This window comes from Alosa alosa, chromosome 21, assembly GCF_017589495.1.
Source record: "Alosa alosa isolate M-15738 ecotype Scorff River chromosome 21, AALO_Geno_1.1, whole genome shotgun sequence".
Taxonomy (NCBI): domain Eukaryota; kingdom Metazoa; phylum Chordata; class Actinopteri; order Clupeiformes; family Clupeidae; genus Alosa; species Alosa alosa.
The window spans coordinates 11,851,112-11,866,532 of record NC_063209.1 but is presented as its reverse complement, the minus strand read 5'-3'; the positions used below and the strand labels follow the sequence as shown (position 1 = coordinate 11,866,532).

Here is a 15,421-nt window from a genome sequence, read left to right as displayed (position 1 = left end):
CGTCTCTGTGTGTGTCGATCTGTGTGTGTGTATGTGTGTATGTGTCTCACTGGGAGAAAATTGCCCCGCGGGTGCCGAGGTGAGGGAGAGAGGGGGGATAAGAGGGGAGCTGGGTCTGCCCAACTGGCCCACCTGGCTGCTCGCTGGCTGACTCATCAGCATAGCCGGGGCCACCCTGCCGATCCCAATTTCCCCACACAATGCAGCCCCCCATAACCCTTCAGCAGGACTCCACAGCTCACCGCGACTCATACCCACACATTTGGTGACATCTGCTGTGAGTTTATCTCTCTCTCTCTCTCTCTCTCTCTCTCTCTCTCTCTCTCTCTCTCTCTCTCTCTCTCTCTCTCACTTGGTCTCCCTCGATTTATCTCTGTCATTCTCTTTATCTTTCTCTCCCCTGTCTCTGCCTCTCTCCCTTCCTTACTCTTTCAACTAGCAGGAGAAAGTTTTTTTTCCCTCTCATCTTACCTTAAATGACACCTTCATTTCGTTCCTTCCTCCTCCACTCTCTGTGACGTGCAGCTTTGATTTGCCAGTATGGAGCAGCCCTGTGCTTTCATCCCTTGCGTTGGTCGATGGTTGTCCCCTCTCCTCCCTACTTCTCTTAGCTCCACACCAGCTCTGTCTGCAGTAATTCTTCAGAAAGACAGACAGTCACACTAAACGGCCATTGCTATCTTTACATAACTACCATCACATCTATTCAGCGTTATGTGACAAGGTCACACCACCAAGACACGGCTGAAGTTACTTCCAGAAACTTCTCAGCCTCGCATATTGGTCTCCAGACTTCTTTCAGGGTTCGGATGACGGTATCTGTCTGGCGATGTCTGCCCCCGTGCCAACTCTAACCCCCCCACTACATGAAGGTAGTAGATTCAGCTCCGAGTGTCTGAGGATTAATTCCAGTCCATATGTCTGCCTGCTGCCCAGTGTGTGGAGAAGCATAGAAAGATCGAAAGTCACCAAAGAAGGATTTGAAAGGTCCCCAAAGGGTTCTTCCGCAGTAGTGAACTGTTTGTGCATCTTGTCATGAGGACATCAGTTATTCTTCCTCTCAGGGGCGTGTTAAATTTATCATCAGTGAACGTCTCGTTTTGACTGCATGGATTTTAGATGAGTGTTTCCAATGTTCCTGCCAGCGTAGCCCTATTTTTTGGAAACATATCCATTTATCTGTGCACAGTAACTTTTTATTTTCTTAAATCTGTCTGTCTGTTTGTTATGACCGCCGCGCAGCGAAACTTGGTGGGCATGTAACCCCACATGGATAGCATGGAACTATCGTTTTTCGTTTTGATCTGTAGCCCCCCCGCTGGACTGGACCCCCCGAAAGGAGGGTAGGGCAGACACAGTTTTCTGTGAATATCTCGAAAACCGTAGGGTTTAGGAGGACCATTTTTTTTTTTGTATGTTGATCTCAAGGGGCCATGTCAACCCATTCCATAACCACTCATTTCATGTATAGCCACCTAGTTAAACACAAAAAGTAAAAATGAGGTGTTGTAATCGCAGGAATCTGTGACCTAACATAGTCAAAACTGCACGAAATTGGAAGTGTAGGATCATTATGACACCCTCTGTATGCACGCCAAGTTTTGTGGAATTCCGTTCATGGGGGGCCACACAATAAATTAATTTATGTTACTATACACCAACTGGCCTGTACTGTAGGTGGCCGGAGACAGTTTTCTGTGAATATCTCGAGAACCGTAGGGCCTAGGAGGTCCACCTTTTTTATGTATGTTGGTGTTAAGGGGGCATGTCAACCCATCCCATTACCACTTATTTCATGTATAGCGCCACCTAGTTAAAAATTAAAAGCAAAAAAATAGGTGTTTTCATCACAATATCTCTGGCTGACAAGGTCAAAACTGCACGAAATTAAAAGTGTAGGATCATTATGACACCCTCCGAATGCATGCCAAGTTTTGGGTACTTTCGTTCATGGGGGGCCTTACAATAAAATAATTTATGTGTAAATTTAGTGACGTACACCAACAAGGATTCCCGGGACACTGAAAAACCGGGGTACACAAAACTTGGTGGGCATGTAACCCCACATGGATAGCATGGAACCGTCGTTTTTCGTTTTGATCTGTAGACCCCCCGCTGGACTGGACCCCCCGAAAGGAGGGTAGGGCAGACACAGTTCTCTGTGAATATCTTGAGAACTGTAGGGCCTAGGATGACCATTTTTTTCCGTATGTTTGCCTCCAGGGGTCATGTTAACCCATTTCATGTGCACACATGTGCACAAACAGATACACACACACACACATACATTCACAGTAATCATACATATGATATGACACATACTCACACAGTAGACATATGTACGCATGCATGCACAGGCACATGCAGGCAGGCACACACACACACACACACACACACACACACACACACACACACACACACACACACACACACACACACACACACACACACACACACACACACACACATAACATAAACATGTACATGCACACATGCACACAATTCAAGAATTTCTCAGAATTATGAACAGGCAAGATGGAGGTGGGGTTGTATAAAATGAATTTTACATGTGAAATCTATGAACTAATCATGTTTTGGTACTTGTTGTCTAGCAGATACCAGTGAGAATTGTGTGTGGATGATGCAATTTAGTGAGACAGTTAGAATCATATAGGCCTTTCAGCGTGATTTATTTTTGTGGAAAAAATGTGCTGGACTGGGCGGCGGTCATATTTTGTACCGCTCTGCGGTACATCTAGTTTATATATCTGAATATAAACGAGCGATTCGGATTAGGGTACACCTGATTTTAAAAGGTGGAACATTTTCACCGCAAAACGTGCACTGTATCATGTAGCCACTCTTTTTATGTGCACATCCGCATTAAATCCTTTCCACTCACGTTATCAGGGGAATACCTTAGCCTTAGCAAAATAAAGTTTTATTTTGAACTCTTACCGGTACTTTGGTCTCACTCATTGGATCCAAATAACAGAAACAGCAAACTCCAAGTCATGGTAGGGTAAGTTAAGCTATAAGTACATAGCCATTTAAACATGACCAAGGAAAAAGTGAACAGGACACTTTTTGAAACTAGTTCAGCTTGTGTAGGCCTATCAGTGCTTTCTGAACATATTGAACACACTTTTAAAAATACCTTGATAATACCGAAAACCGTTACATCTCTAATCTGCATATTGCCTGTGCACCTCTATCAGTTTCTTTTTCTATCTGTATATGACCTTATACATTTTACTACTTGCACTAGTCCATTCTATCTGTCTGTTTATTTATCTATTTGCATGTTATCCGTGTACCTAAGCCTATCAGTGTCTCTTCCTGTGTATCACCTTTCTGTCTCCATCTCTCTCTGTCTGCCTATTTATCTATTTGTTTCTGCCTGTCGGCCTGTCTGTTTCTTGGTTGTCATGTGCTTCGGAGTGTAAACCTATTACCCTCTGCATTCCACACTTGTCGAATCTGCACTGTTTTTTCCCTGTCTTCTATCCTCCTCCTCCTCCTCCTCCTCCTCCTCCTCGTCTTCCTCCTCCTCCTCCCACTCTTCCTCCCTCCAGTCAAGTGGCTGTGGTTCGAGGACAGGTGGTGGCAGTGGATGGGACGCCTCTGGTTGGCGTAAATGTGACTTTCTTCCAGCACCCTGAATATGGCTACACCGTCAGTCGACAGGATGGCAGGTACTGAACAGCACGACCTCACTCCACATCCCCACCCACCCAGCATCCACCAAATGCCTCCATCCGCCCCACCCCCTCATCTCTTGTGCTGGAAGTGCCAAACAACAGCATTCAGCAGAAACATCCTTGAAGGAATAATGCCCACACAGAAGAGGATGGGGAATGGTCACAAAGTTCTTTTTTTCTCTTTATTTCTGTTTTTTTTTTTCATGGTTCAGATGAAAACTCAATTACCTTCACAGGAGCGTCTACTGGCGCTGAATAGGTCTGTTATTAACAGGAGACAATGCAGTGGAGTGGGCATTGGCTGAGATCTGTCTCTCCTCTCTCTCTCTCTCTCTCTCTCTCTCTCTCTCTCTCTCTTTCTTTTTTTCTTTCTCTCTGCCTCTGCATCTCTCTCTGTCTCTTTCTTTCTCTCTCTCATAGTTTTGACCTTGTCACTGCCGGAGCAATTTCAGTAACCCTGGTGTTCCAAAGGCCTCCGTTCCTCATGCAGCGACGCACCATCTGGTTGCCGTGGAACAGCTTCATGGTGCTGGACAAGGTCGTCATGGCGAGGACTGAGGTTGTGGCCCCGGTCTGTGACATCACAAGCTTTGTGAGTCCGTACCCAGTGGTCCTGCCGTCACCCCTGACCAGGTACACGGGCGAGTGTGTCGCCCGGGGCCCAGTCATCCCGGAACTACAGGTACGCAGAGACACACACGCACACACACACACACACACACACACACACACACACACACACACACACACACAGTGTTGTTACCCCTCACCAGGTTCACAAGCAAGTGTGCTTCTCAGGGCTCAATCATCCTTTAACTACAGGTGCAAACACACAAACACACACACACACACACACACACACACACACACACACACACACACACACACATACACACACAAAATACACACATACAGTATAAAGGCACACATGAATGCACATAGACACACACACACACACACACACACACACACACACACACACACACACACACACACACACACACACACACAGAGTGACATGGGTATTTTGTTCATCAGCAATAATGTCCTGTAGTGGAAGGTCAGCCACTCTGTCTTTCTGCTTGAAGGAGTGCCGACTCTAGTGACCAGGGTCACTGTGGGAAGCACAGACAAACCACAGCAAAGCTCTCTGCTGCGGGTATGATGTGCAAAGTGATCATAAGCCTGTTTTTAGATCGCAAACTATTATTTTTTCTTCTCCTATATTTAGTTTTTGTTTGTAATATTTTCTCTATCCCTTGTTTCCTGTCCTCTGTGCGGAGACCATGGTGCCCTGCAGGATGATGTGCTTTTTTAAAGTAAAGTGATTGTCCTCTGCCTGCACGCTCATACATATTCACATGCTAATTAGTAGCTTCACAATTTCAGGCTTAGAAACACCAGGGAGAATAAAATCATGCTTGTATCACCTCGAATGTTCTGCAGATCTGCTTCTCCAGTCAAATCCATATGTGCCTGGCTTAGACCACAGTGGCAGAAGAAAGAAAATCGTCTTTCCTCTCTTTTCTCTTTCTCTCTCTCTCTCTCTCTCTCTCTCTCTCTCTCTCTCTCTCTTCTTCTCTTCCTCTCTTTCTTCTCCGTCCTCGTCCTCATCTTCATCTTAATGCAATGTGTTGGCAGAGGGTGATGCAGTCGTCTGCCAATGTCTATAGAGTGTAAATGAACAATTATTCTCACGATTCTCACAAGAGGCTTCACTTTTAATAACACGCTAGCCTTGCCTCAGCCACCCGTGGGAGCTAGATTTCGCACGAGGGAAAAAAAAAACGAAATAAAGAACACCGGCCTCCTGGCAGACGATGGCGAAGTAATACACGGCTTTAGAAGTCGCGTGGGAGCTCCGCATCGTCTTGCTCGTTCACGCAACGGTGTCGTTGTTGTTGTTGATGTTGTTGTTGTACCTGATCTCATTCCCCACCCCTGCTGCAGGGTTTTTTTTATGTTGTTTGTGGCTTTTTGTTCCCTCTGGCAGGCCGTCCAGGAGGAGATTGTGATCCCGGGCAGCTTTGTGAAGCTCAGCTACCTCAGCACGCGCACGGCGGGCTACCAGTCGCTGCTGCGGATCATCCTCACGCACGCCTCCATGCCCGCCGGCCTCAGCAAGGTGCACGTGTCGGCCGCCATCGAGGGCCGCCTCTACCAGAAGTGGTACCCGGCAGCGCCAGGCCTGGTCTACGTGCTCGCCTGGAACAAGACCGACATCTACGGACAGGAGGTGTGGGGACTCACAGAGGCTATTGGTATGTGGAATCTCTCACCTGTTAAATTAACTTTTTATCATTCTTTTCTTTGCTATGGACCCTTTTTTGAGTCTGATATAAAGACTGAATTGTAAAAACGTATATAACAATACGTAGCAGTTTGGCATATTTATGGATTAAATATTTTGGGTCATTCCGTATCAAATCAGATAAGGTTGTTGCTGCACCATCTCAGATTTTGTCAAACCTTGTCTATATCAAGAATTGGTCCCAAAACCAAGGCCTGTAATGTATTTCTGTTCAAATCCTATGTTTTCACGTTATTTTCAGCCCTTGGAATTACTGTTAGTTTTACAGCTATCACATTATCAAGGAAACAATGTTTGAGCCTTATTATAATGAAAAGTATTATTCATAGGTAGCCCACATTTTGTAGGATGGAAGACAAAGATGTTCTCATTATGACTGAGACGGTGCAGCAACCATTTTCCTGGACATGGAATGACCCCTTTATGTATATTTTTGTCATGATTTAATTTAATTCCTTTTTAAATTACTGTTGATGGTATATCACCATGAATGCACTGTGAACTATAGTTTTGTCATTTGGGTTGGAACATACTGTCAAAAGTGAAAAAAAAAGCTGTCATAGCACAACATTGCCTATCATATCGCAAAAAGATAGCATATTGGCATGCTTTTACTAGTGCCTGCAAGGTTATTGGTGGTGTTAAAAGGTTTTTGCATGCTTTTAGGGTAGGTAGCTTGCTAACACTAGACTAAACTCGATAATGATGCTTTAAAGCCTCACAACAAAGCATTGTTTCAAACAATTAAGAAAATAAACCTCCATCGCACTCCTCATAAAAACATAAACATAAAACATTATGTCAAAAAAGGATGCTCCAAACACATTTCAGCTGTTGTCTTCTGCAGGGAGTGAGCATTTATTTTGCTTGAATAACAGCTCATGTTCACTTCATTCAAACCCCCTCTAATTATATAATAATAATCCTGTTTTGTAGGAGTAACCACATTGTTTTCAAATAGTAATGGTCCTTGACTTTGTGAGGGCACTTATAACCGCCTTGTTATATCCTATAGCATCAGAAGTCAGTGTACTGTAGATGTTGTCTGTTCTTGCCGCTCTGTTAATTACAGGCTCACTTCCTGTCAGTCCAAGGTCATGGGTCACTCCCAAGGGATTTGTGTGTGCTGATGAGTTGAACGCATTAGCAAGTCCCCACACATGAAATATGCCTCTGAATTAGCAGACGTAGAAATGCAAATCTCAAGTGAGGAGTCTTAGACGTAGGAGATGTCATCGCAAGTGTAAATCAGGCCCTTCCGTGGTCAATTAAAGATCTTAATCGGGAATTTTCATGGGAGTCATCCATCTAAACGGCTCAATCTACGGCTCACCGTTTAATGAGAAGATTATGCACTAAGCATCGAGTTTGAGATATGTACCCCCCACCACCACCACCACTTCCCACACCCCAGCAGAGCACACCAAACGTACCGGTGCGTCAAGGTCGCTATCGCTAAAGGTCAAGGGCAGTCTTATCTGCGCTGCTACAGCACGAGACTGAGAGACAGATTTATGCCCCCCTGCCCACCTTCCCTCAACTAGGTGGGAGTACGCCTCACTTCGGTAATTCAATCAAGTGATCACAGCGCTCGCCGTGATTGATTAGCTGCATCTCATATGTGGCTGCATGGGCGGGAATATATAAAATGCCCGCTGTGCCACGTCAGGTGTCATCTTTTTGCGAGAGAGAGAGAGAGAGAGAGAGAGAGAGAGAGAGAGAGAGAGAAATCAGAAGCATGCATTTAGTCGACAGAGAGGTGCTTTTGTTCTTTCAAGGAACAAGGAGCGTTGGCTGATTGCTTGACTGACTCGAGCCTCACTCAGGTCTCGCTTAGAGAATATTCCGGTCAAAGAAGCCGACGCAGCACATTGTCCCCATCTGTAATTCCATCGGCGGTAGAAGATATGAGTGGATCATCCTGCAGATGCACGGCATTACAAACCGACGCTCCAGCCCTTGTCTTGGAGCCTGGGTTAAATCAGGGGAAGAGCAGGCCCATTTCCAGTACCCATCCTCTCTCGCCATGTTTCTGGGTCTAGTGGGACCCTTGGTGTGTGCATAATGACACAAGTTGAGGTTCCTCTCAAACTGATGACATGCACAGTCTCTCTGAGAGTCTCTCTTTGTCTTTTTCATTTCTCTCTTTCTCTCTCTCTCTCTCTCTCTCTCTCTCTCTCTCTCTCTCTCAAACTTCTCGCCCGAGGACCTGAAACCCCTGTGTGCTGTTTTCCATAACGAAAATCGCCTGCCCAAGTCTATGTCATAAGATGCCAACCTCCCCAATGTTTTATCCATTACAAAGACCAGATTTTTATTTATTAATTTGTTTGTGGTTGTGAAAATTACTTGTTGTTTCAAATGATTTTCGGATCAGAGATTTGCAAACATTAATCTACAGAGAATTTGCATACATACACATCTATTTATTTTCCAGCTGCTTTCAGCTAGAGAGTCAACACAAATGCAGAATTTGTGTTTGGGCTAATTTTGATGTGTTATCAGCATATCTGATGTATTTGCATGACTTTCTTAGTATTTCTTTTTTTTTTTCTGGGTGCGCTATTTTGACCCTCTCCTTATAAAACATATGGATGTACATAAAAGTTACTAACCAGATTGAATTTATTTTGCACTTTGTTTCTATATAACCATCATCTTCCTCTACCTATTGGAAGACAGGAACTCAGCAGAGACTTGTCTGTATTGTAATTACATGTGTATATTGGTGCCCAGGCCTAAGTGGCTATCTGTACCGGATGTCTGGTCTTATAGCCAGCCCGTTATCCGGCAGAAATGTTCCCTATCATGATTATGTGACATTTAAGATGGCAATTTACCTCCTGTTTCCACCACTTTTTGAAGCGACTCACTCCTGATTGCGTACTTCAAGAGGTTCGCCCCGATGTTACGTGCGGAGAGTGGCTTGATTACGACCAACCCCTCCTCACAGCCCTCCCTCCCTCCAACCCCCACCAGTGTTTGTTCCTGCAAAGAATAAATCTGATATGCAGCTGAATGGGGCCTAATTAACCCCTTCCCCCTGTCTCTTAAAGCAAGCCCATTGTGGAGTGCGGAGAGACACAGTCATCTAGCCAAGTGGCTGGGGCAGAGCTCCTGCTGCAAACGCTTCAGCTCAAGAGACCTAACAGTCTTTCTTTTTCATACCTGTTTGATTGCCATTTTAATCCAAGAGTTGAAAAATTCAAGACCACCCTCCCAGCCAGGCACCCACCCACCCTCTCTCTCTTCTCCTTTCCTCCCACTCCTCTACTTATTGTGCCTTGTTTTCTGCCTCGTTGTAGTGGAGAGTTGTAGTGGTGGTGGTGGAGTTTACCAAAATGGTTTGATTTCTGGGAGAGAGACTAAAGGGAAAGAGAGAGAGAGGAGGGAAAATGTTGTCTTCAATAGAGCGTTCTCTGGCTCTCCCTCCACTCTTCTTCTTCAAGCCCAATTTCTTCTTTGATTTTCACATGCTTTTCCCTGTTGCTTATTTTTATTTTATTTTTTTTTGCTCAGTCTTTCTCACCACAGCCCACCCCTCTCCTTGTTGCTTTCATGTTTTTTTTTTGTTTTTTGTTTTTTTTATTCGCTTGTCGAGAGTTGTTTTCACAATTCCATCTCAAACTGGAAAGGAGGGTGTAGAGTCTGTGAGTTGTTTTTTCCCACACATTTGTTTTGTTTCAGTGTTGAGATGAGAGGTTGGTGAATCCAAAGGAAAGCAATTCACACCTTTTCTATCTCAGGGGCTCAATATTCATCTATTACAATTATCCCACTAGGAATTAGACCAGTGAAGATAACTCCCAGTGGCCCGCTCTGTATCGCACATCTGCATATCTGATAAATAGGAGAGACCCTTCGCCCCACTGCAGAGAGTATTTCCAGCAGTGTCTGCGGGCCAGTTTTTGGGATTAATCAGGGGGAAATTATCAATAATTGCAATGTAGGCGATTTGAATGCCACCGTGGGCGGAGGTTTGTGAGTTGGGAACAGAGCGCAGTACATTAATGGATATTGATGAACTTTGCACATTGCTGATATATGTGTGTCAACTAAGGTTAACTGTGTGTGTGTGTGTGTGTGTCTGTGTGTGTGTGTGTGTGTGTGTCTGTGTGTGTGTGTATGTGTGTGTGTGTGTGTGTGTGTGTGTGTGTGTGTGTGTGTGTGTGTGCGTATGCACCTATCTGTGTGTGTGTGCGTATGCACCTATCTGTGTGTGTGTGTGTGTGTGTGTGTGTGTGTGTGTGTGTGTGTGTGTGTGTGTGTGTGTGTGTGTGTGTGTGTGTGCGTGCGTGTGTGTGTGGTTCTGCAGTGTCCGTGGGCTATGAGTATGACTCATGTCCAGACTTTATTCTGTGGGAGCGGAGAACGGCCCTAATCCAGGGATTTGAGATGATGGGCTCCAATCTGGGCGGATGGTCCCTGGACAAACACCACGTCCTCAACCTCCAGAGTGGTAAGACTTGCAAAATAAACTACACACACACACACACACGCACACACATTCTAGCCTTATTTCTGTCACTTTTCCTCACTCTTTCTCTCAATATCACTTCAATGTGTACCTCCCTTTATTGCACACACACACACACACACACACACATTGTTTCTCTCTATATCACTTTCTTTTGGTGTCTCTCTGGTACATGTATTGCTTACACACACAGAGACAAACACACACAGGCATTTTTATCTATACAAAATCATTCATCTCCATCCAGTACCACCTTAACTGCATTAACAGTTGCTCACACCCAAACAGCATTAACAGGGACCTTCAGGAGAGCACTGATATGTACAAAGCCACTCACACACACAGACACACTCACACACACACACACACACACCCATACGCACAATCATGTTCCTTATTAAGCAGTGACACACAAGCTGCAAAACCGCTATCTTAAGCACAGCTCACTAATCAGTGTCACCTTTAGTATAAAATAGCGCGATCACATTCTGCACAGACACACACACACACACACACACACACACACACAGCCAGCTGACTAGTGGTATCTTCTCTCCTGGACGTGTGTTTGCTAACACTGCCAGGTCTCCAGTGCTATCTTATCTCTGTGTCTGCTACCGAGGAGTATAAATATATCCACATCAGGCTCCCAGCCATCACATGCCCAGTAGTCAAGAGTCATTTCTTCCCTTTCTGCCCTGTTCCTCCTTCATTTTGATACAGATTTGTGTTTTGAGGCTTGGTCACTATAGAGACTTGCCAGTCAATCATAATATTTTACTTGCATAGTACGCCCACAGACCCTTAACTTGTCATCTGTTAAAGGGACACCAGGCAAGCCTGATGCTTTTTCTCTACGAAACTCCCCCTCGCTCGATCTGAAGCTCTTTTCCTTTTCTTTGCATCTTCCGTCAAGGGTTTTCGCTGCTTCTTCGCTGGCTCTGCCATTATACACACGTTTGCAACAATCGCTAGCGTTTCGTTAGCCTGCCTCTGTGCTGTATGCAGGATGTAATTGATCCTGCTTCGGTCGGCGGGTAGGATACACCGAACTTGCAAGTGGGATATTCTTCTTACAGGCAGTAGGGGCGGGCGAGAGAGTCTTCATTCGCCCTGTAATGAGTCATTTAACCATATACCGACTTACGAAGATGATTAATTAACACAAAAACGTTGCCTGGTGTCCCTTTAAGATCTAAGTTCAGTATGTAAAACTGTTGTTGAACAGTTACTGAGCATCACCTTGACCAAATCCAACCCCCAACCTTAACCTTAAGATTGCATATCATAGCTATGCAGATGACACACAGGTCTACCTTGCATTGTCACCAAATGAAAAGATGAGAGATTTTGTTTCTAGACAGGATTTAGAAAAGCTTATTCATGCTTTTAAAACCTGTAGGGTAGATTATTGTAATAGTCTCCAAACTGGCTCCCCAAGAAGTCCATTAGACAGATTAAATTAATTCAAAACACTGCTGCTAGACTATTAACCAAGACTAAAAAGAGAGATCACATTACACCCATTCTTAAATCTTTACATTGGCTCCCAGTTGATATCAAGGTTCTACTCCTAGTATATACTGTAAGTCACTGAATGGACTTGGCCCAAAAACCTTGTAGAGAGCTTAGATCTACTGGAACTTGATTAGTTAATAGGAAATTAATAGTCCCCAGGGTTAAAACCAAGCAAGGAGAAATGGCATTTAGTTATTATACCACACAGCGCTGGAATTATCTTCCAATAGATATTAGATTTTCCCCAACAATAGAGTGTTTTAAAAAGAAACTGAAAACTGAACTTTTTCATTTTGCGTATTGATTAGTTTTTAGGTTTATTATGTTTTTTTTTATTTATTTTTTTATTTTACCTCCTATTCATTCAATCTTATTTCCCCCCCTTGATCTATTTTATTTTATTAGTTACTATTATTATTACTGATATTCTTTTTTCTTTCTTTTTGTTCTTCTTTTGAGCACATTGAGTGACATTCTATGTATGATAATGTGCTATATAAATAAACTTGAACTTGAACTCTTGTTGTTGCCAACCCCTCCAGGCATCCTCCACAAAGGCAACGGCGAGAACCTCTTCATCTCCCAGCAGCCCCCAGTCATTACCACGGTGATGGGCAACGGCTACTACCGCACCATTCCATGCATGGGCTGCAGCGGGCCGGCGGTCCAAAGCAAGCTGTTCGCGCCCGTGGCGCTCGCCTGCGGCTCCGACGGGAGCGTCTACGTGGGCGACTTCAACTTTGTCCGCCGCATTCTACCCAGTGGACACACCTACAACATCCTGGAGCTCAAGTAAGGAGCACGTTCCCACACATACGGTGCAGTTACAATTTTAGTGATTTATTTTCAATTCACATATGTATTTTATTGTCATATCTTGATTAATTCAGATTCCAGATTTAACATGTGTCAGTGCTCATTCTACCCACATTTATGTCAGTCTCTTTTGTTTAAAATATATTTAAAATAAATATATTTTTAATGCGTTCATGGGGAATTAAAAAGCTCACACTTTCTTGATTTAATCCAGTCTTCAGTTACTAACATCTATAGTGAGAATCAGCTTCCCCCCCCCCCCACTTACATGAATGTAATTGTGTTGCCAAATGGATCACTCAAGTGGAATACCTTAATCAGAAATGCCAAGGGTTTTACTGAAAATTATGCCATTTTCTACTCTCATTTTCTTTTCATCCTCCTGCAGTACTTTTTTGTGTTGAAGACTTTCTTGATTGTTTCTCTCTCATAATTGCAGCATTGCTTTTGTGTTCAGGTGATGGTAATAAGGGCCATTGTCTGTACTGATAGTTTCGTAATTTATTTAACTTGTGCGATGAATAAATGTGAATGAGGGGATATCTCCATAAGTATGGTGGAAGTGAAGGCTCCAGCTCCTTTCATGTTTCCCTTTTAGTAGTGCCATGAAGTGCTGCAATGTTCTAACACCAGTTAATAACATTAATGAGAGCAGAGATACTCATGGTTGCACTCAGTCTATCTCTCTCTCACACACACACATTCTCTCTCTCTCTCTCATTCTGTCTTTCTCCTTCTCATTTGATTGAGGATTTTAATGCAAACCCTGACAATGTCATGATGGCGACCAACCGCACAGTTACTGGTTGTGAAATTTGTGATAAATACAAGTACAAACACATTGACTAGTTACAAATATAATACAAAACTGTAACTTGTCATTTGAATGAAAGTGAACGTGACTATAACAGCAAAACCTTTGTCATCTGAATGCATTAGACGATTTCTCATAATGATAGCTTTCTCATAACGCAGCGTTCTCATAATGATGGCAAAATCATGATTTGAATCCTTTGAAGTTGAACACGTTGTTTTCCTCTCTTTCTCTCTCTTTCTCTCTCTTTCTCTCGTCTGTCTCGCCTCTGTGGCTGAAAGGAATCGGGACACAAGGCACAGGTATGACTATTTCTCTCTACCTCTCTTTCTATCTTACAGCACAGCAGAGTCGCCTCTTGTAATCTAGTAACGGTGAACATAACATCTGTTTTTCAGCACACACTCCAGAAAGTGTTGACAAATTGCAACATTTTCATGTTGCTTAAAAGGAGCCTAGGGGAGCATATACCATACGCTTTTCAATTATTTTACAACATTCCTAGAGATGCTTCTGCTTCTGCCTTGGCTCGTTTTTTTGTACTAGCATGCTGTGAAAACCAGTTAAAAGATGCTGATTTTGCTACTGAGATTTTATTTTGACATACATAATTGACTTCGCTCTCATTGGCCAACATCTTAGGGAGTCTTCCAAGTATATTGCTGTAATTTCTAACAGGGAAGGCAACATAATGAATGAGAGCAGTTGTGGTTTGGGAACAATACACTTTTCTAATTTGCTTGTGCTGTATGACCATTTCCTTTCTATGGTTATTGCTATACAGACAGGGAAGAGAACAGTGACATTTGAGAAGATTGGGTTATCATAGTCATAAGTAGTCATATCGACATAATCTTTTCAAAAACAACAAGAAAAAAATGGTATCTTGCGGCATGACCCCTTTAAATTCAGTTCCAAAAAGTGCTGTGGTATAATAAATTACTACTTGAGACCTGATTAGCGTTATCATTTCTCTACTGGCTTCAATTCAGCAGCTACTGTACCTAGTCATGACAGAACTGTGTTCAGGATTTTAGCATTAGCTTTGAAAAGTTTTATTTGTACTGGCACAAGATTGCGTTCTTCCCTTTCATCACTTCACTGGGGCTGCTGTTGTTGTTTGCAAAGCTAGTCCTGTGGCCGTCAGCCAGTTTTACACAAAACCTCTTTGTGTCACCATGATGTGTCATAGTTAGGATTTATAGCAATCTGCCCAATCCCATAGCTATCAAAGTCTGTTGACCCCTGACAGTGTGGACATACTTTGGCAATTAATTTTGCGCCAAATGTTGAACAAATGTCACTGTTGACTGTTGACTATTTACAAAGTCTGATGGCTGTGGTGCGCAGGCTGTGGCATTTTTGGGATGCCGTTTTATGTGTTTGTCTCCGCTTCTTGTTCTCTCTTTTTCTTTTCCTCTCTTTTTTTCTTCCCGTCCTCCTGTCCTCTGTGGCTGGCAGTGATGTTTGACACTTCATTACGGCGTCTGTGAAGCCTGCCAGCGTCGGCCTCTGTGACTGCTGCTGGGAGGCTGTGGGGTGGTCAGGATCAAGCGCCTTGTTTATTAGAAGTTTATTACAGACAGCCCCTTTTGAAGCACGCACACATGCGCACACACACACACACACACACACACACACACTCTCACGCACATGCACACGCACACATACTGTACTGTACACACAGACAAATGCACATACACACACAGGCACAAGCGCACACACACATAGACACACTTTGGAGGGCTGGAAACACTTCCTTGTCATCTTTTCAGATTGTGTGT

General features: G+C 43.7%; 1 protein-coding gene across 1 annotated transcript in view; it reads left to right on the top strand.

Moving 5' to 3' along the window:
• The window catches only part of LOC125286290 (teneurin-1-like), a 200,747-nt gene that overhangs the window by 129,085 nt on the left and 56,241 nt on the right, over positions 1 to 15,421 (top strand). Inside the window, exons 17-22 of the mRNA XM_048231227.1 lie at positions 3,576 to 3,695; positions 4,122 to 4,383; positions 5,695 to 5,962; positions 10,328 to 10,471; positions 12,550 to 12,799; positions 13,919 to 13,939. Coding sequence (XP_048087184.1) covers positions 3,576 to 3,695; positions 4,122 to 4,383; positions 5,695 to 5,962; positions 10,328 to 10,471; positions 12,550 to 12,799; positions 13,919 to 13,939 — 1,065 coding nt within the window. The remainder of the gene's footprint in view (positions 1 to 3,575; positions 3,696 to 4,121; positions 4,384 to 5,694; positions 5,963 to 10,327; positions 10,472 to 12,549; positions 12,800 to 13,918; positions 13,940 to 15,421) is intronic.